General features: G+C 49.4%; 1 protein-coding gene across 3 annotated transcripts in view; it reads right to left on the bottom strand.

Annotated features, from left to right (window-relative positions):
- Positions 1–22,669, bottom strand: part of LOC123749642 (uncharacterized) — a 175,667-nt gene that overhangs the window by 136,513 nt on the left and 16,485 nt on the right. For all 3 annotated transcript variants that reach the window (XM_069300001.1, XM_069300002.1, XM_069300003.1), the window contains exon 2: positions 21,821–22,010. In XM_069300001.1, the coding sequence (XP_069156102.1) occupies positions 21,821–21,988 (168 nt within the window). In that variant the 5' untranslated portion in view covers positions 21,989–22,010. The remainder of the gene's footprint in view (positions 1–21,820; positions 22,011–22,669) is intronic.

The following is a 22,669-nucleotide window of genomic DNA, read 5'->3' as shown; positions in this document are numbered from 1 at the left end:
ATTACGAATTCACTCACGAATGTGCCCCCACACCCACCATGGAGCCACAATTAGAGGCAGGACACCCAACAAGAAGCTATCGCCGATCTTGTCGGGGCCTCCTAGGGGTGCGTCGTGAGTATACGCCCCACAAACGCCACCTTAAGAAACCGACAGTCCGTCGAGATCGGGTTCAGTGACGAAGTGGGGATTGACAATAAAAGGTTCCCCTCGCTCTCGACGTCGGGTACTGCAGTTCTACGGGTGCAAGAGTATGCCTCCTCAAGCACCCGGGCGTCAAAGTAGAAGAAGTCCAAGGGAAGAACCAGAACGAGCAAAAGGTCGGCAGGAAACGGCAAGCAGATAGGAGAAGAGGGGGGAGAAAAACGAAACAGAAGGAAAAGGAAAAGATGCCCAGCAGAATTGGAGAGGACGGCAGCAGGAGCACAAGGCTAGAAAAGGACAGAGGACTGTCCCAAGGAGCATCACACTCCGGCAGCCGCCCACTAAGCCCCCAGACGGCGACAACGAGCTGAGCGGGGAGGGGGGGCCACAACGGTAACACGTACGGGACAGACGAGCATAATACACCCGAATATATCACCCCAAAAGCTTCACTTGAGACGGAATGTCCGCCCGCAGCCTCATTCCCAGGGTGCGAATGTGCGACCACACACCCTTCAGCGACCCGAGGAGAGCAGGTGCAACCGCACACTGACGACCGCTCCAAACTGGCCGAAATAGCACCTCAGCAGCCCCTCCGGGAATTCCAAGGGCGCCCCATGCATGCTTACATACATTATGGCACCACTGCGATCGGAGACAGTCACAGTGCCTGCACCTTCTGGCAGGGACAAGGTCCGCCCCTCGTAGCGACGTAAAAACGCCCTATACACCTCCTCTGTCATTAGTTTAACAATTACCCTACAGGCAGTCACCAGCTCAACGCCATAATTATCCCCCACAGGGACCCGCAGCATGTCACACAGAACCAACCTCACCTCAGAATAGCCTGCCCGATCAGAAAACTCGAGGCCTATAGACTGGGCACGCACAGCAGGGGGGAGGGATAGTGCCGACATACCAAACTGCACCCGCCCCCTCGCAACTCCAGGCATCAACTCTGCAAGCAATATTAATGCGTTTCCAAATGGTCTGATGCTTCCATGCAAATCTTGCAATGATCGATCAAGAGCCTCGTGCAATATTTTGTGGACCATTGTGCATTCATCCCAAACAATAAGTTTACATTTGTGCAATGCTTTTCCCATGCCGGATGCTTTGGAAATGTTGCACTTGGGAGTTTCAATAAATTGCATGTTCAATGGCAATTTCATAGCCGAAGTAGCAGTTCTTCCACCTGGTAGCAATGTCGCAGCTATTCTGGACGATGCAAGAGCTAAGGTTATGCTATTTTGGGATCGAAATGCTGCCAGAATCAATCTAATTAGGAAGGTTTTACAGTTCCTCCTGGTGCATCTAAAATCATTTCTTCAAACTCGTTATTGACAGTTTGAATTATTTGATTGTAAATGTCTTTTCACTCAAGCGTTAACTTAGGAATGTTTCGACTGCACATATGAAACAGATCACTCGTGTTGTAATTTTGTTCACAATGCAATTCTGCATCGAACGAAGCAGCAACAGATCGATTCGGTGAAGGCATTTCCAATTGATTTAGAACTTTGTTCGTGATTTCTAAGCACAAATCTTGTCATTATCAATGCTTCGTTGTAGATTTCTGATGCAAAATCTATGTGTATATTTGAATTTTCCTTGCGTATTTGATGGATAATATCTTCAGCCATGTACGATTTATATTTCTCCCATAACTCTGATGGAGACGAAGGTGAGCAGGTGGTCAATATGATTGCAAACAATACTCGAATTTGATTTGGATGTGACGTGTTGGCCGTGTCATTAATTCATACATCCCAGTGTCGGTCGTTCTCCAATAAATTAAGAGCTTGACATGTACTACGGAAAGTGGCATGTGTTACGCCGTTGACAAATCTCAATGGCTGAAAGACGTTGAAAGGGCACATTTACTAACAGCATGCGAAGAAAGAAGCGTTCATCTTGATTGGGATGCACAGTGTATAATCTGCCTAACTTAGTTTATTTGAATATGCCATGTTGTCCGTCGACTCGCTCTCCTTGTTTGCATCGTTCAAATGATTTTCTACTCGCATTTTATGTGTAATACATAAGCACTTCCAAATACAGCAGTGTTTTCACAAACGCGTCATTTTGACAACGTGAAGAAAGCAATTAATGATGTAGCCGGTGGATTCATGGCTGTTGCACATTTGCAGCTCTGAAATAAACGTGTTATCCATTTTCTTGTTTTCAAAACAAAAACAAAAAACACTAATGAAATATTTCAATTCAAATACAGATCAATCGACACAGCTCAAATTCACCACCAATTGCACTGAAAAATAAGAACAGTTAAAAAAACGAAATGAAAAACAAAGAAAAAAGAAACAAATAAGCTATACCCACGTAATGAACGGTATGGTAAACAACACAGCTCAATTCCAACGCAACGTCACACAAAACAATTAAATCAAAATGAAAATAAATTAAAATCTATGAAAATTCAATTTATCAATGCAACGGGGAACATTGAAATGGAATCGTAACATATTTTGTATATCGAGTGTTGCTCTTGCATGCAACAGATGGCGCTGTTATTCAAAAAAACGCATGTTTTCACCTGTCACAGGTGCGACATCTAAATAGTATGTATATAAAAACATGCACGAATTCGAATGGAACGTTGTGTCAAAATGTCAAAGCAATCGGTGAAGAACTTTCGGAGATTACAGTGTGTGTTGCTCTTACGTCCTACAGATGGCGAAGTTAAAAAAAAAACGTCTCCAAGGCTCTGGGGGATGACATATGTGTCACCAAGGCTCTGGGGATGACACATGTGTCACCAAGGCTCTGGGGGATGACACATGAGTCACCAAGGCTCTGGGGGATGACACATGTGTCACCAAGGCTCTGGGGGATGACATATGTGTCACCAAGGCTCTGGGGATGACACATGTGTCACCAAGGCTCTGGGGGATGACACATGTGTCACCAAGGCTCTGGGGGATGATACATGTGTCACCAAGGCTCTGGGGGATGATACATGTGTCACCAAGGATCTGGGGGATGACACATGTGTCACCAAGGCACTGGGGGATGATACATGTGTCACCAAGGCTCTGGGGGATGCCACATGAGTCACCAAGGCTCTGGGGGATGACACATGTGTCACCAAGGCTCTGGGGGATGATACATGTGTCACCAAGGCTCTGGGGGATGACACATGTGTCACCAAGGCTCTGGGGGATGATACATGTGTCACCAAGGCTCTGGGGGATGATACATGTGTCACCAAGGCTCTGGGGGATGACACATAAGTCACCAAGGCTCTGGGGGATGACATATGTGTCACCAAGGCTCTGGGGGATGATACATGTGTCACCAAGGCTCTGGGGATAACACGTGTGTCACCAAGGCTCTGGGGATGACACATGTGTCACCAAGGCTCTGGGGATGACACATGTGTCACCAAGGCTCTGGGGATGACACATGTGACACCAAGGCTCTGGGGGATGACATATGTGTCACCAAGGCTCTGGGGATGACACATGTGTCACCAAGGCTCTGGGGGATGACATATGTGTCACCAAGGCTCTGGGGATGACACATGTGTCACCAAGGCTCTGGGGGATGACACATGTGTCACCAAGGCTCTGGGATGACACATGTGTCACCAAGGCTCTGGGGGATGACACATGTGTCACCAAGGCTCTGGGGATGACACATGTGTCACCAAGGCTCTGGGGGATGACATATGTGTCACCAAGGCTCTGGGGATGACACATGTGTCACCAAGGCTCTGGGGGATGACACATGTGTCACCAAGGCTCTGGGGGATGATACATGTGCCACCAAGGCTCTGGGGGATGACACATGAGTCACCAAGGCTCTGGGGGATGATACATGTGTCACCAAGGCTCTGGGGATGACACATGTGACACCAAGGCTCTGGGGGATGACATATGTGTCACCAAGGCTCTGGGGATGACACATGTGTCACCAAGGCTCTGGGGGATGACATATGTGTCACCAAGGCTCTGGGGATGACACATGTGTCACCAAGGCTCTGGGGGATGACACATGTGTCACCAAGGCTCTGGGATGACACATGTGTCACCAAGGCTCTGGGGGATGACACATGTGTCACCAAGGCTCTGGGGATGACACATGTGTCACCAAGGCTCTGGGGGATGACACATGTGTCACCAAGGCTCTGGGGGATGATACATGTGCCACCAAGGCTCTGGGGGATGACACATGAGTCACCAAGGCTCTGGGGGATGATACATGTGTCACCAAGGCTCTGGGGATGACACATGTGACACCAAGGCTCTGGGGGATGACATATGTGTCACCAAGGCTCTGGGGATGACACATGTGTCACCAAGGCTCTGGGGGATGACATATGTGTCACCAAGGCTCTGGGGATGACACATGTGTCACCAAGGCTCTGGGGGATGACACATGTGTCACCAAGGCTCTGGGATGACACATGTGTCACCAAGGCTCTGGGGGATGACACATGTGTCACCAAGGCTCTGGGGATGACACATGTGTCACCAAGGCTCTGGGGGATGACATATGTGTCACCAAGGCTCTGGGGATGACACATGTGTCACCAAGGCTCTGGGGGATGACACATGTGTCACCAAGGCTCTGGGGGATGATACATGTGTCACCAAGGCTCTGGGGGATGATACATGTGTCACCAAGGCTCTGGGGGATGCCACATGAGTCACCAAGGCTCTGGGGGATGACATGTGTCACCAAGGCTCTGGGGGATGATACATGTGTCACCAAGGCTCTGGGGGATGACACATGTGTCACCAAGGCTCTGGGGGATGATACATGTGTCACCAAGGCTCTGGGGGATGATACATGTGTCACCAAGGCTCTGGGGGATGACACATGAGTCACCAAGGCTCTGGGGGATGACATATGTGTCACCAAGGCTCTGGGGGATGATGCATGTGTCACCAAGGCTCTGGGGGGATGACACATGAGTCACCAAGGCTCTGGGGGATGATACATGTGCCACCAAGGCTCTGGGGGATGACACATGAGTCACCAAGGCTCTGGGGGATGATACATGTGTCACCAAGGCTCTGGGGATAACACGTGTGTCACCAAGGCTCTGGGGATGACACATGTGTCACCAAGGCTCTGGGGATGACACATGTGACACCAAGGCTCTGGGGGATGACATATGTGTCACCAAGGCTCTGGGGATGACATGTGTCACCAAGGCTCTGGGGGATGACATGTGTCACCAAGGCTCTGGGGATGACACATGTGTCACCAAGGCTCTGGGGGATGACATATGTGTCACCAAGGCTCTGGGGATGACACATGTGTCACCAAGGCTCTGGGGGATGACATATGTGTCACCAAGGCTCTAGGGATGACACATGTGTCACCAAGGCTCTGGGGGATGACATATGTGTCACCAAGGCTCTGGGGATGACACATGTGTCACCAAGGCTCTGGGGGATGACATATGTGTCACCAAGGCTCTGGGGATGACACATGTGTCACCAAGGCTCTGGGGGATGACACATGTGTCACCAAGGCTCTGGGGATGACATGTGTCACCAAGGCTCTGGGGATGACACATGTGTCACCAAGGCTCTGGGGATGACACATGTGTCACCAAGGCTCTGGGGGATGATACATGTGTCACCAAGGCTCTGGGGATGACACATGTGTCACCAAGGCTCTGGGGGATGATACATGTGTCACCAAGGCTCTGAGGATGACACGTGAGTCACCAAGGCTCTGGGGGATGATACATGTGTCACCAAGGCTCTGGGGATGACACATGTGTCACCAAGGCTCTGGGGATGATACATGTGTCACCAAGGCTCTGGGGGATGATACATGCGTCACCAAGGCTCTGGGGGATGACACATGTGTCACCAAGGCTCTGGGGGATGACATGTGTCACCAAGGCTCTGGGGGATGACATGTGTGTCACCAAGGCTCTGGGGATGACATGTGTCACCAAGGCTCTGGGGGATGACATATGTGTCACCAAGGCTCTGGGGATGACACATGTGTCACCAAGGCACTGGGGGATGACATATGTGTCACCAAGGCTCTGGGGATGACACATATATCACCAAGGCTCTGGGGGATGACACATGTGTCACCAAGGCTCTGGGGGATGATACATGTGTCACCAAGGCTCTGGGGGATGATACATGTGTCACCAAGGATCTGGGGGATGATACATGTGTCACCAAGGCTCTGGGGGATGATACATGTGTCACCAAGGCTCTGGGGGATGCCACATGAGTCACCAAGGCTCTGGGGGATGACACATGTGTCACCAAGGCTCTGGGGGATGATACATGTGTCACCAAGGCTCTGGGGGATGACACATGTGTCACCAAGGCCCTGGGGGATGATACATGTGTCACCAAGGCTCTGGGGGATGATACATGTGTCACCAAGGCTCTGGGGGATGACACATGAGTCACCAAGGCCCTGGGGGATGACATATGTGTCACCAAGGCTCTGGGGGATGATACATGTGTCACCAAGGCTCTGGGGGATGACACATGAGTCACCAAGGCTCTGGGGGATGATACATGTGTCACCAAGGCTCTGGGGATAACACGTGTGTCACCAAGGCTCTGGGGATGACACATGTGTCACCAAGGCTCTGGGGATGACATGTGTCACCAAGGCTCTGGGGATGACACATGTGACACCAAGGCTCTGGGGGATGACATATGTGTCACCAAGGCTCTGGGGATGACACATGTGTCACCAAGGCTCTGGGGGATGACATATGTGTCACCAAGGCTCTGGGGATGACACATGTGTCACCAAGGCTCTGGGGGACGACATATGTGTCACCAAGGCTCTGGGGATGACACATGTGTCACCAAGGCTCTGGGGGATGACACATGTGTCACCAAGGCTCTGGGATGACACATGTGTCACCAAGGCTCTGGGGGATGACACATGTGTCACCAAGGCTCTGGGGATGACACATGTGTCACCAAGGCTCTGGTGGATGACATATGTGTCACTAAGGCTCTGGGGATGACACATGTGTCACCAAGGCTCTGGGGGATGACACATGTGTCACCAAGGCTCTGGGGGATGACATATGAGTCACCAAGGCTCTGCGGGATGATACATGTGTCACCAAGGCTCTGGGGGATGACACGCGTGTCACCAAGGCTCTGGGGATGACACATGTGTCACCAAGGCTCTGGGGATGACACATGTGTCACCAAGGCTCTGGGGATGACACATGTGTCACCAAGGCTCTGGGGGATGACACATGTGTCACCAAGGCTCTGGGGATAACACGTGTGTCACCAAGGCTCTGGGGATGACACATGTGTCACCAAGGCTCTGGGGATGACATGTGTCACCAAGGCTCTGGGGATGACACATGTGACACCAAGGCTCTGGGGGATGACATATGTGTCACCAAGGCTCTGGGGATGACACATGTGTCACCAAGGCTCTGGGGGATGACATATGTGTCACCAAGGCTCTGGGGATGACACATGTGTCACCAAGGCTCTGGGGGATGACATATGTGTCACCAAGGCTCTGGGGATGACACATGTGTCACCAAGGCTCTGGGGGATGACACATGTGTCACCAAGGCTCTGGGATGACACATGTGTCACCAAGGCTCTGGGGGATGACACATGTGTCACCAAGGCTCTGGGGATGACACATGTGTCACCAAGGCTCTGGGGGATGACATATGTGTCACTAAGGCTCTGGGGATGACACATGTGTCACCAAGGCTCTGGGGGATGACACATGTGTCACCAAGGCTCTGGGGGATGACATATGAGTCACCAAGGCTCTGCGGGATGATACATGTGTCACCAAGGCTCTGGGGGATGACACGTGTGTCACCAAGGCTCTGGGGATGACACATGTGTCACCAAGGCTCTGGGGATGACACATGTGTCACCAAGGCTCTGGGGATGACACATGTGTCACCAAGGCTCTGGGGGATGACACATGTGTCACCAAGGCTCTGGGGATGACACATGTGTCACCAAGGCTCTGGGGGATGACACATGTGTCACCAAGGCTCTGGGGATGACACATGTGTCACCAAGGCTCTGGGGAAGACACATGTGTCACCAAGGCTCTGGGGATGACACGTGTCACCAAGGCTCTGGGGATGACACATGTGTCACCAAGGCTCTGGGGATGACACATGTGTCACCAAGGCTCTGGGGGATGATACATGTGTCACCAAGGCTCTAGGGGATGATACATGTGTCACCAAGGCTCTAGGGGATGATACATGTGTCACCAAGGCTCTAGGGGATGATACATGTGTCACCAAGGTTCTAGGGATGATACATGTGTCACCAAGGCTCTAGGGGATGATACATGTGTCACCAAGGCTCTAGGGATGATACATGTGTCACCAAGGCTCTAGGGGATGATACATGTGTCACCAAGGCTCTAGGGATGATACATGTGTCACCAAGGCTCTGGGGGATGACATATGTGTCACCAAGGCTCTGGGGATGACATGTGTCACCAAGGCTCTGGGGGATGACATATGTGTCACCAAGGCTCTGGGGATGACACATGTGTCACCAAGGCACTGGGGGATGACATATGTGTCACCAAGGCTCTGGGGATGACACATATATCACCAAGGCTCTGGGGGATGACACATGTGTCACCAAGGCTCTGGGGGATGATACATGTGTCACCAAGGCTCTGGGGGATGATACATGTGTCACCAAGGATCTGGGGGATGATACATGTGTCACCAAGGCTCTGGGGGATGATACATGTGTCACCAAGGCTCTGGGGGATGCCACATGAGTCACCAAGGCTCTGGGGGATGATACATGTGTCACCAAGGCTCTGGGGGATGACACATGTGTCACCAAGGCTCTGGGGGATGATACATGTGTCACCAAGGCTCTGGGGGATGATACATGTGTCACCAAGGCTCTGGGGGATGACACATGAGTCACCAAGGCTCTGGGGGATGACATATGTGTCACCAAGGCTCTGGGGGGTGATACATGTGTCACCAAGGCTCTGGGGGATGACACATGAGTCACCAAGGCTCTGGGGGATGATACATGTGTCACCAAGGCTCTGGGGATAACACGTGTGTCACCAAGGCTCTGGGGATGACACATGTGTCACCAAGGCTCTGGGGATGACATGTGTCACCAAGGCTCTGGGGATGACACATGTGACACCAAGGCTCTGGGGGATGACATATGTGTCACCAAGGCTCTGGGGATGACACATGTGTCACCAAGGCTCTGGGGGATGACATATGTGTCACCAAGGCTCTGGGGATGACACATGTGTCACCAAGGCTCTGGGGGATGACATATGTGTCACCAAGGCTCTGGGGATGACACATGTGTCACCAAGGCTCTGGGGGATGACACATGTGTCACCAAGGCTCTGGGATGACACATGTGTCACCAAGGCTCTGGGGGATGACACATGTGTCACCAAGGCTCTGGGGATGACACATGTGTCACCAAGGCTCTGGGGATGACACATGTGTCACCAAGGCTCAGGGGGATGACACATGTGTCACCAAGGCTCTGGGGGATGACATATGAGTCACCAAGGCTCTGCGGGATGATACATGTGTCACCAAGGCTCTGGGGGATGACACGCGTGTCACCAAGGCTCTGGGGATGACACATGTGTCACCAAGGCTCTGGGGATGACACATGTGTCACCAAGGCTCTGGGGATGACACATGTGTCACCAAGGCTCTGGGGGATGACACATGTGTCACCAAGGCTCTGGGGATGACACATGTGTCACCAAGGCTCTGGGGGATGACACATGTGTCACCAAGGCTCTGGGGATGACACATGTGTCACCAAGGCTCTGGGGAAGACACATGTGTCACCAAGGCTCTGGGGATGACACGTGTCACCAAGGCTCTGGGGATGACACATGTGTCACCAAGGCTCTGGGGATGACACATGTGTCACCAAGGCTCTGGGGGATGATACATGTGTCACCAAGGCTCTAGGGGATGATACATGTGTCACCAAGGCTCTAGGGGATGATACATGTGTCACCAAGGCTCTAGGGGATGATACATGTGTCACCAAGGTTCTAGGGATGATACATGTGTCACCAAGGCTCTAGGGGATGATACATGTGTCACCAAGGCTCTAGGGATGATACATGTGTCACCAAGGCTCTAGGGGATGATACATGTGTCACCAAGGCTCTAGGGGATGATACATGTGTCACCCCACAGCAACCCAACTCCTTCCTAATGGACAAGGCAGCAACTGAAATACAATCTTTGGAATAATTTAAGAAAATGTTGTATTGTCATATGTACATGGTCATTTATGCAGTCACTGTATACAGTATGGTTACATAGTTTGTGACAATGTGGCTACGTGATGCTACAAGTCCCCATCACTCAGGATGGTTAGTCATACAGGGCCGTGTGATCAGTAGCCTGCACTGGCAAACTCTGGGTGCAATGTGAGGGTATCATCATGAACACCAGAGTGAATAAAGTAATTGCAAAGCTCCAGGTACCTCATGCTAACGGGTCTGAAGGGTCTAATAACTGGGCATTCAGTGATACCTGGTTGATGGGGTTCTGGGAGTTCTTCTACTCCCCCAACTTATAAGAGCTTGGTCCAAAAGGCTGTTGCTTGGAGCGGCCCGCAGGCCTACATATCCACCACAGCCCGGTTGGTCCGGCACTTCATGAGGAAAACTATCTAGTTTTCTCTTGAAGATGTCCACGGTTGTTCCGGCAATATTTCTTATACTCGCTGAGAGGACGTTGAACAACCCTGGACCTCTGATGTTTATACAGTGTTCTCTGTTTATACAGTGTTCTCTTCTCAGTGGCCGTATATGGTCCCTATGGCACCTCTGCTCTTCACCGGTTCTATTCTGCATTTTCTTCCATATCGTTCACTCGAGTATGATGTTATTTTAGTGTGTAAATTTGGGACCTGGCCCTCCAGTATCTTCTACGTGAATATTATTTGAGATCTCTCTCGTCTCCTTTCTAGTGAGAACATTTGGAGAGCTTTGTACATTCGGTGATGTAGTGTGGGAGATCGTGCCGTAGTTCCTGCTCACAGAGTTTGCAACTGGAGTGCTCAGGATTGGGAGACCCGTCACCTGTAGCCACCTGCCACAGGTAACGGTAACCCAACCTGATCCTGGCAACCACTGTGTCCCACAGTCTGGTGGACAATGTATGCTGCCCATAAACATAGGTTTTAGATCTGAACAAATCATGAAGGCTTTCAGGCCTTTGAGCGTGTGTATGTTGGGAGCAATGGTGATAACAGAACTGGAAATGCCAGGACTAGTTCAAATCCATCATTATTGCAAGCTAATTTAGCGGCAATGTCTGTCATTATGGTGGGTTATGTTTGTGTGGGAAGGAATCCTTACAAGAAATTCATTTTGTTCAGCGAGAAGGTTATTGATAATTGCTATTATGAATCTTACTTTCTATAATACAAAAGTTGCAAAGTGCCTGAAGAACAGATTTTAAATAACCAAAAATTATGGGTGTAATTGTTGGTGTGGTGGTAGCTAGTTGTAGTGCTGCCACTTTTCTTCCTCAGCTCTTGGGCTCGTTTTAGACTTGCACTCGGTAATCCCGGGTTCAAATCCCCGCCGGAACAGAAAAGATTTGTCATGTTTCCTTTCATCTAAAGTATCTGTCCAACTACCAGTAAATAGGCACCCAGGAGTTTGGCAACTGTTGTTGTGTAGTTGGGCTCCACAACAACAACGCTTACGTCGACCGTGCTCTTAGCCACAGCTCAGGATGGAAGCAAGTTGACGAAGAACTCTGTAGGGTAAGGCAGGTCCAAGTCAACAACGGCTTCTCTAATGGTTTCGTTGAAGACATCATAAAAAGAAAGGTAAAACGCCATGCAACCTCTGAAGAGACAACTAACACAACACCTATACCCCTTATTAGACTATTTTACAGGAACTTCTTTTCGACAGCTCATAAAACGGAGAAAAGAGTCCTGAAAGATATTGTTGATAGGAACGTTATCCCTACAGACAAAAATCAGAAAATGTAATTGACGATTTACAATAAAACCAAAAAACCGACCAACCTACTCATGAAAAACTCTCCAGACACAAAGCAGAATGCCCTGAAGGAAACCAATATCATCTATGCCTTCAAATGCCCACTTGGGGACTGTAAGCCCTAAGGAACTCAGTATATAGGCAAGACAACAACATCTCTTTTCAGGCGATTAACAATGAATAAACAACAGGGCTCCATAAAGGAACATATAATCTCTTCCCACAATCAGACCATCACCAGAGAAGTCTTAACAAATAACACAGAAATCATCGATAGATACAGCGATAGCAGGCGGCTTGACATCTGCGAGGCACTACACATCAAAAAGTCAACACCAGCAATCAACTGCCAATTAATGCACAACTATATTCTACCCACTTCAAGACTCCGAACCAATATAGAAGCATCAAGAGGAAGTATAAGCCAATAGGCCCTCTGCAGTTACTTCCATTCTTATGCTCTCATATCCAACTAATACCCATAGTTTCGTGTTCTGTCTTGTATTTGTCACAAGTTTGGTCACCTCATCCAAAACTGTTGCACCATATCACCTCACCCAAATGCGAGTATATGTATGACGGATTAGCTGACTTTGTTTAGTGTTTACAGGTTACAGTTGTGTGTGTAAACTAAAGTCTTTGAAATGTAATAAGTTATTACGAAACGTGTTCAAGCGTCGTGTCAGACTAGAAATAAAAATGAATTTTGGAGAATTGATTTTTCAATAACCATCGACAATGAAAAGAAACATAAGAAATATTGAGAAAATTCGTGATAGAATTATTAATCTTACTTTTTCGGTCATACAACATATGTTTACAAGAAAGACTGCTACCAAAATATACTAATATATTATATTATATATATATATATATATATATATATATATATATATATATATATATATATATATATATATATATATGTCGTACCTAGTAGCCAGAACTCACTTCTCAGCCTACTATGCATGGCCCAATTTGCCTAATAAGCCAAGTTTTCATGAATTAATTGTTTTTCGACTACCTAACCTACCTAACCTAACCTAACCTAACTTTTTCGGCTACCTAACCTAACCTAACCTTTAAAGATAGGTTAGGTTAGGTTAGGTAGGGTTGGTTAGGTTCGGTCATATATCTACGTTAATTTTAACTCCAATAAAAAAAAATTGTCCTCATTCATAATAAAATGGGTAGCTTTATCATTTCATAAGAAAAAAATTAGAGAAAATATATTAATTCAGGAAAACTTGGCTTATTAGGCAAATCGGGCCTTGCATAGTAGGCCAAAAAGTGCGTTCTGGCTACTAGGTACGACATATATATATATATATATATATATATATATATATATATATATATATATATATATATATATATATATATATATGTATATGTTGACCAGACCACACACTAGAAGTTGAAGGGACGATGACGTTCTAGTGTGTCTTCACACTAGACACACTAGTCTAGTCTTCACCTTCTAGTGTGTGGTCTGGTCAACATACTTCAGCCACGTTATTGTGACTCATCGCCTGCGCATATATTTTATGTCTCTGTCCACCAAATTCCCATTCATTTGTTATTTAACCTCACCTCACTCCACCATTCTCTCCTGCCTACTTGGCCAGTAAAATCACTCCTTCTGAATGAAGATGTATTAATATACGAAAATACTAATGAAATTCCTGTTTCAATTTTCCTCCGTGGTCTGACATTGTCATATATAGAGGAAGGTGAAGAGGATGGAAGGAAGGTGGTGAAGAGGAACAGGATCTACAGGAGGGGTAAAAGTCAAAGCACGATAGAGGCGAGAGTAAGGATGCTGTAAGGATCGCGCAAGATAGCGAAGACTAGCAATCTCGGCGGTCTCTTCCTGGAGAGACAGGAAGCCAGTGACAGCGAACAAGCCGAGGGCGGGAGTTGAACGAAAAGCACCAGAGCTGAGGCGCAACCCAGAATGGTGCAAAGGATCAAGACGGCGAAGAGTAGAAGGAGAAGAGTATGCAGGGCAACCATAATCGAGTTTAGACAGGACGAGGGAGGAATGCAGATAGAGGAGCGTGCGCCTATCCGCTCCCCAAGAAGTATGGGACAAAACCTTAAGTAGGTTAAGGGCCTTAGAGCATTCAACACAGAGGTAAGAGACATGGGGCGACCAAGACAAACGAGTGTCAAAGAATAACCCCAAAAGCTTCGTTGAATTTTTGTACTCTAGGAGATGACCATAAAGTGACAAAGAGGGACGAAGAACGACCTGCTTTCGAGTAAAAGTCATAGCACAAGTTTTAGTAGTAGAGAACTTGAAGCCATGATTGATGGCCCAAGACGACACGGCATCAATCGCAAGTTGAAGCCGCCGTTGAAGGAGAGGCGAATCATCACCTCGACAGCAAAGAGTAAGATCGTCAACATAAAGAGCGGAGATGATGCCAGAAGGAAGGGAGGAAAGGAGACCATTGAGGGCAACCAGAAAAAGAGTAGTACTCAGAACACTACCCTGGGGCACACCTTCATATTGCTGAAAAGAGGCAGAGAGAGTGGTACCAAGCCTGACCCGAAAGGTACGACGAGAGAGAAAGCTTTGCAGGAAGAGAGGGAGATTACCACGAAGGCCAAAAGAATGAAGTTGAGACAGAATATGGTATCTCCAAGTCGTGTCATAAGCCTTTTCCAGGTCAAAAAGGACGGCAACAACGGAGGTCTTCGCAGCAAAAGCAGTACGGATATAGACCTCCAAGTTCACCAGGACATCTGTCGTGCTGCGGCACTTGCGGAAACCAAATTGAGAAGGGGAGAGGAGGTGATGGTGTTCCAAGAACCACATCAGATGGACATTTACCATACACTCAAAGAGCTTGCAGACACAACTCATGAGAGCAATAGGGCGGAAGTCCTTAGGGGACGTACCGAGAGACCCTGGTTTCCGAATAGGGAGTACAACGACATTAGAGCCAGTCCTCAGGGACAGACGACGACTCCCAGACCTGGTTATATAGACTCAGTAAATACTGAGACGTGCACGGACGGAAATGGCGAAGCATCTCATAATGAATGTCATCCGAGCCCACTGCCGTAGATCTGCAGAGGGCCAGGGCAGACTGAAGTTCAGAAAGAGAGAAAGGATCATTATAGGGAAGGTGGAGATGAGTGTGGAAATCTAAAGGATAAGATTGAAGAACAGGCTTACGAAGAAGGAAGGATTGATGAAGATGAGAACCAGAGCTAACAGTAGAGAAGTGGGAACCCAGTTTGGTCGCGACCGTCACTGGGTCCGCCACAAAAGTACCACGGAGGTGGAGAACCGGCGAGACATCTGGAACAAACAATCATGCCCGCAATCTTGCAGATCTTCTTCCAGATCTGCGGCAGAGGAGTATCAGACGTAATGGTGGAAACACAAGATTTCCAACTCTCACGTTTAGCTGTACGGATGGTCCTTCGGGCCACCGCACTTGTCTACCGAAACAAAATAAAAGAATTAGCTGTCTGCCGGCGGCGGTGTTTCTTCCAGGCTGCACGCTTACAGCGGATAGCCCGAGCACAGTCCGCATTCCACCAGGGAACGCACTTCCACTTACCCTGGGAGGAAGAGTGAGGAATAGAGCGGAGGGCAGCGTCGAAGACAGTGTCATAAAAAAGAAGGAGGGCGCGAGGAAGAGGCAGAGAGGAGAGATCAGAGAGAGTAGCACGGAAGATGAATAGGCACCAGTCAGCCTTGGCAAACTGCCACCAAGGGAAGGAGAGGGGAGGGTGGAAAGAGAAAAAGGAAACGAGGATAGGGAAATGATCACTGTTATGGAGGTCATCAAGAACTTGCCACGTGAAATCTAAGTAAAAGGACGACGAGCAGAGAGAAAGATCAAGACAGGAAAGGGTGCGAGTCCGAGAGTTCACATGAGTGGGCTCACCAGAATTCAGGAGAGATAGAGAAGAAGCGAGGATGAACGGTTCAAGAAGACGGCCTTGGGTGTTTGTTAGAACATCACCGCAGAGGGAAAGTCGACAGTTAAAATCACCCAAAAGGAGCACCGGCTCTGGCAAGGAGTCCAGGAAGTGCTTAACATCAGGAAGGAAAATCAGGACATTTGGGGAGAGATAAATGGAACAGATTGTATACCATTTACCCACAAAAACACGGGCAGCAGAACAATGGATAGGTGACAGAAGAAGTAGGGGGATGAAGGGAATATCAGAACGAATTAAGAAAGCAGTAGAGTTATGGGCCCCAGCAAGAGCTGGGGGGGGGGGAGAGAAAGAAAGGAATAACCACGAAAGTGACCAGGACGAGCACCAAGCATTGGTTCCTGGAGACAAACACAAAGTGGTGAAAACTGTGTAATTAGAAGTTGGAGTTCATGGAAGTTAGCATAAAATCCACGAAAATTCCACTGAAAAATAGACATTATCAAAGAGAAAGAACAGCAACAGAGAACAATAAAGAAACAAAGGTAAAGAAGAACACAGTTTATTATCAGAATATCAGGGTCAGGATCAGGAGCAGGGTCAGCAAAATCAGGGTTAGGGGGCATGGGTAAACTTAGTAAGGATGGAGGGAAGGGAACAGGAGGACGGACCAGAGGCGGACTGACGGGGTCCAGAGGAGGAGGAGACAACTGAGAGGGGCAATCAAGGACAGCTGGAGGAGGGGGGAGGGGGGGCAGAAATCAGGGAGTACACCTCAGCAACCGAGAGGGAATCGAGGGCGAAAGAAACCTCCATATCAGGGACAGGGGGGGGGGGGCCCGACCACGGAAATGGGAGGGGACGCAGTGATAGTGTCAGAGGGAGAGGGCGAGGAAGAAGGCGATACTTTCTTACCCGCTGGGGAGGAAGAAGGAGAGGAGCCAGACTTACGTTTCTGACTCGAAGAGACAGGTATTCCAGTAACAACGTACCGGACGACAGACTCAATGGTCTCAGCAGGAGAAGAGGAATGAGAGCGAACAACACGTAGATTGCTGGGAGGATGATGGACATCAGCCTGGACAGACAGGCGGCATGGAGGCTCAAGAGACTGGGGGAAGGGTCGGGAAGAAAGAGTGCGGGGGAGATGGGAAAGAAGACATAGGGGACATGGTGGACTGGGCAGGAAGGGGGCAAAACTCCAGGTGGAGAACAAGGAGGGAGGACAGGACGGGACAGCACGCAAAGGAATAGGGGAGGAGGTGGAGGGTGTGTTTGGGTCTAAGGCCTGGAAATGGTTGTGAAACTGAGGAAAGTGGGAAGGACGAGGAGAGGTAGAATGCAACATGCGAGCATAGGATACGCCCGCGAAAGGGGTGAGATGACAAACTTGGTGTCGCGCTTCAGGAAAAGTCAGACGATCACGGTGTTTCAAATCGACTACGGCTTCCTTGAGTTTGCAGTGTATACACGAGCGTGAGAAGGTAGGGTGGGCCTCACCGCAATTAAGGCAGCGAGCCTGGGGAGAAATGCAATCGGACGTAGAATTATCATCGGCCCCACACATGGGGGATAGATACACAGTACTTGTGCACTTGAGGACACCATGCCCAAACTTCCAACACTTATTGCAAAGTCTAGGAGAGGGAATGTACTCCTGAATGGAGCATCTGGCACCGGCAAGAATAATGGAAGACGAAAGGGCCCTACTATCAAAAGTGATTTTTACAACTCGAAGGGGGTGACGGCGACGACCACGAGGGGGTCGAGTAAACGTGTCTACCTGGAGGACAGAATGGCCTTGGGCTTCGAGGATATGTTTAATATCCTCATTGCAGTCTTTAAAGTCCCTAACACCAGTTGCAACATGGTGTGGGAGGAAAACAGTGGCATTTAACCGAGCGTTTTTGGAGACCCGAACAGGGAAAAACATGCTGTAGGAAAACAGCATGTCAAGGATTTGGGAATAATGATGTCCGACGACCTAACGTTTAGGGAGGATAACCAAGCAAGTATTGCGTCAGCCAGAAAAATGATAGGATGGATTACGAGAACCTTCAAGTCCAGAGATCCCATCACAATGGTTGTACTCTTCAAATCACTTGTGTTGTCCCGTCTTGAGTACTGCTCAGTACTCACTTCCCCCCTTCAGAGCAGGAAAGATTGCTGAAATAGAGGGAATACAGAGAACATATACGGCGCGCATAGACGAGATAGAGCACCTAAATTATTGGGATCGTCTCAAAGCTCTCCAAATGTACTCACTAGAAAGAAGACGAGAGATATACCAAATAATATACACATGGAAAATACTGGAGGGACAGATCCCAAATCTGCACAGTAAAATAACAACGTACTGGAGTGAACGACATGGAAGAAAATGCAGAATAGAACCAGTAAAGAGCAGAGGTGCCATAGGCATAATCAGAGAACACTGTATGAACATCAGAGGTCCGCGGTTGTTCAACGTCCTACCAGCGAACATCAGAAATATTACAGGAACAACCGTGGACATCTTCAAGAGGAAACTAGATTGTTTCCTTCAAGGAATGCCGGACCAACCGGGCTGTGGTGGGTATGTGGGCCTGCGGGCCACTCCAAGCAACAGCCTGGTGGACCAAACTCTCACAAGTCAAGTCTGGCCTCGGGCCAGGCTTGGGGAGTAGAAGAACTCCCAGAACCTCATCAACCAGGGGTATCCCCAATGCAGGACAAAGCTGCTAAGCGAGTAGCTGCATCCTGAGAAGAAGCAGCGATGACACGCGGACTGTAATTGGTCAGGAGGGTCAAAGGAGGAGCAAGGTCGGGGCCCAATGCAGTGGGGGCTACAGGGCCTGGTCTTCCAACACAGTCCGACTCGGGGGCTTGGTCGCCCACCCCACGAGCCTGAGAAGGTACAAGGGAAACATTATCTGCCATAGAAACGAGGAAAGACTTTCATTCACAAATGTGTGCCCCCATACCCACCATGGAGCCACTATTAGAGGCAGGACACCCAACAAGAAGCTATCGCCGATCATGCCAGGGCCCCCCAGGGGTGCATCGTGAGTATACGCCCCACAAACGCCACCTTAAGAACCGTCAGTCCGTCGGGATCGGGTTCAGTGACGAAAGGAGGATTGACAATAAAAGGTTTCCCTCGCTCGAGACATTGGGTACTACAGTTCTATGGGCGCAAGAGATTGCCTCCCCAAGCACCCGGGTGTCAAAATAGAAGAAGTTCAAAGGAATAACAAAAACGAGCAAAAGGTCGGCAGGAAACGAGAAGCAGATAGGAGAAGAGGGGGTCACAGGATAAGTGCCGCTGCCGAATACTGTCACTATGGCGGTGTGTCCACTCACAGGATGAGTGCCGCTGCCGAATACTGTCACTATGGCGGTGTGTCCACTCACAGGATGAGTGCCGCTGCCGAATCCTGTCACTATGGCGGTGTGTCCACTCACAGGATGAGTGGCGCTGCCCAATACTGTCACTATGGCGGTGTGTCCACTCACAGGATGAGTGGCGCTGCTCAATACTGTCACTATGGCGGTGTGTCCACTCACAGGATGAGTGCCGCTGCCGAGTACTGTCACTACGCGGTGTGTCCACTCACAGGATGAGTGCCGCTCCCCAATACTGTCACTATGGCGGTGTGTCCACACACAGGATGAGTGGCGCTGCTCAATACTGTCACTATGGCGGTGTGTCCACTCACAGGATGAGTGACGCTGCCCAATACTGTCACTATGGCGGTGTGTCCACTCACAGGATGAGTGACGCTGCCCAATACTGTCACTATGGCGGTGTGTCCACTCACAGGATGGGTGGCGCTGCCCAATACTGTCACTATGGCGGTGTGTCCACTCACAGGATGAGTGACGCTGCCCAATATTGTCACTATGGCGGTGTGTCCACTCACAGGATGAGTGGCGCTGCCCAATACTGTCACTATGGCGGTGTGTCCACTCACAGGATGAGTGGCGCTGCCCAATACTGTCACTATGGCGGTGTGTCCACTCACAGAATGAGTGACGCTGCCCAATACTGTCACTATGGCGGTGTGTCCACTCACAGGATGAGTGACGCTGCCCAATACTGTCACTATGGCGGTGTGTCCACTCACAGGATGAGTGGCGCTGCCCAATACTGTCACTATGGCGGTGTGTCCACTCACAGGATGAGTGACGCTGCCCAATACTGTCACTATGGCGGTGTGTCCACTCACAGGATGGGTGGCGCTGCCCAATACTGTCACTATGGCAGTGTGTCCACTCACAGGATGAGTGACGCTGCCCAATACTGTCATTATGGCGGTGTGTCCACTCACAGGATGGGTGGCGCTGCCCAATACTGTCACTATGGCGGTGTGTCCACTCACAGGATGGGTGGCGCTGCCCAATACTGTCACTATGGCGGTGTGTCCACTCACAGGATGAGTGACGCTGCCCAATACTGTCACTATGGCGGTGTGTCCACTCACAGGATGAGTGGCACTGCCCAATACTGTCACTATGGCGGTGTGTCCACTCACAAGATGAGTGGCGCTGCCCAATACTGTCACTATGGTGGTGTGTCCACTCACAGGATGAGTGGCGCTGCCCAATACTGTCACTATGGTGGTGTGTCCACTCACAGGATGGGTGACGCTGCCCAATACTGTCACTATGGCAGTGTGTCCACTCACAGGATGAGTGGCGCTGCCCAATACTGTCACTATGGCGGTGTGTCCACTCACAAGATGAGTGACGCTGCCCAATACTGTCACTATGGCGGTGTGTCCACTCACAGGATGAGTGGCGCTGCCCAATACTGTCACTATGGCGGTGTGTCCACTCACAGGATGAGTGACGCTGCCCAATACTGTCACTATGGCGGTGTGTCCACTCACAGGATGGGTGACGCTGCCCAATACTGTCACTATGGCAGTGTGTCCACTCACAGGATGGGTGGCGCTGCCCAATACTGTCACTATGGCGGTGTGTCCACTCACAAGATGAGTGACGCTGCCCAATACTGTCACTATGGCGGTGTGTCCACTCACAGGATGAGTGGCGCTGCCCAATACTGTCACTATGGCGGTGTGTCCACTCACAGGATGAGTGACGCTGCCCAATACTGTCACTATGGCGGTGTGTCCACTCACAGGATGGGTGGCGCTGCCCAATACTGTCACTATGGCAGTGTGTTCACTCACAGGATGAGTGACGCTGCCCAATACTGTCACTATGGCGGTGTGTCCACTCACAGGATGGGTGGCGCTGCCCAATACTGTCACTATGGCGGTGTGTCCACTCACAGGATGGGTGACGCTGCCCAATACTGTCACTATGGCGGTGTGTCCACTCACAGGATGGGTGGCGCTGCCCAATACTGTCACTATGGCGGTGTGTCCACTCACAGGATGGGTGACGCTGCCCAATACTGTCACTATGGCGGTGTGTCCACTCACAGGATGGGTGGCGCTGCCCAATACTGTCACTATGGCAGTGTGTCCACTCACAGGATGAGTGACGCTGCCCAATACTGTCATTATGGCGGTGTGTCCACTCACAGGATGGGTGGCGCTGCCCAATACTGTCACTATGGCGGTGTGTCCACTCACAGGATGGGTGACGCTGCCCAATACTGTCACTATGGCGGTGTGTCCACTCACAGGATGGGTGACGCTGCCCAATAAACTCGCCCTTCCAGACTAAATTATAATTTAAAACACACTAGATGCCTTTAGCGTATTATGAAGAAGCAATCCAGCAGTACACAGACGTTACGACTTACATTAATGGTGTTGTTGTTGGAGTGTAGAGTGAGTGGGAGGTGGTGAGGTGGCGCCGGTTGTGTGGGTGTGTCGGGCGCCGTGTTGTGGAGGTAGGCGGCCAGCAGGAGGAGGAAGGCAGCCCCGCACGCCCACACCGCCGCCCGCCGCCATGACCAAACACCTGACATCCCGTGTCTCCCTTCACCACACCTGTTGTACACATATGTTAATACAACCACACAACCAACACAAATACCATAATGCTATAATAATAACAATAACAGAAATAATAATAACAAATAATAATAATAATAAAAATAATAATAATAATACTTATTAAGTATTATTACATAATGCTCAATACATCAATAAGAGCCGTGATGAGGATTCGAGCATCATATGCGCTGGGTGTTTCCAGGCTCACACCTTGCACAATTAGGCAGGGTCCTGTGCAACATGTGTTGCACAGATGGTGCACAGCTCCAGTCTATCTTGCATGATGATGATAATGATAAATGATGATGATGATACAAAGAGGAGAATGATATAATGTTGCAAAGTATTGAAGAAAAAAAGAAGAAAAACTTAAAATGTCAAAAGGATCTGTAACGATTCTATTGTTCATCAGTAACTTCTCTACCTATATATATACTCTCTACCTATATATATACTCTCTACCTATATATATACTCTCTACCTATATATATACTCTCTACCTATATATATACTCTCTACCTATATATATACTCTCTACCTATATATTCTTTTCTCACATCTTTGAGTCGTCTTTGCATTCACATATCTCTCGCCTCAAAATGGAACCTCCTGCCCGCTGTATACTTCTCCTCTAAAACTGGAACCTCTTATCC

This window comes from Procambarus clarkii, chromosome 43, assembly GCF_040958095.1.
Source record: "Procambarus clarkii isolate CNS0578487 chromosome 43, FALCON_Pclarkii_2.0, whole genome shotgun sequence".
NCBI classification, from domain to species: domain Eukaryota; kingdom Metazoa; phylum Arthropoda; class Malacostraca; order Decapoda; family Cambaridae; genus Procambarus; species Procambarus clarkii.
This window is presented reverse-complemented; position numbering and strand designations above follow the sequence as displayed.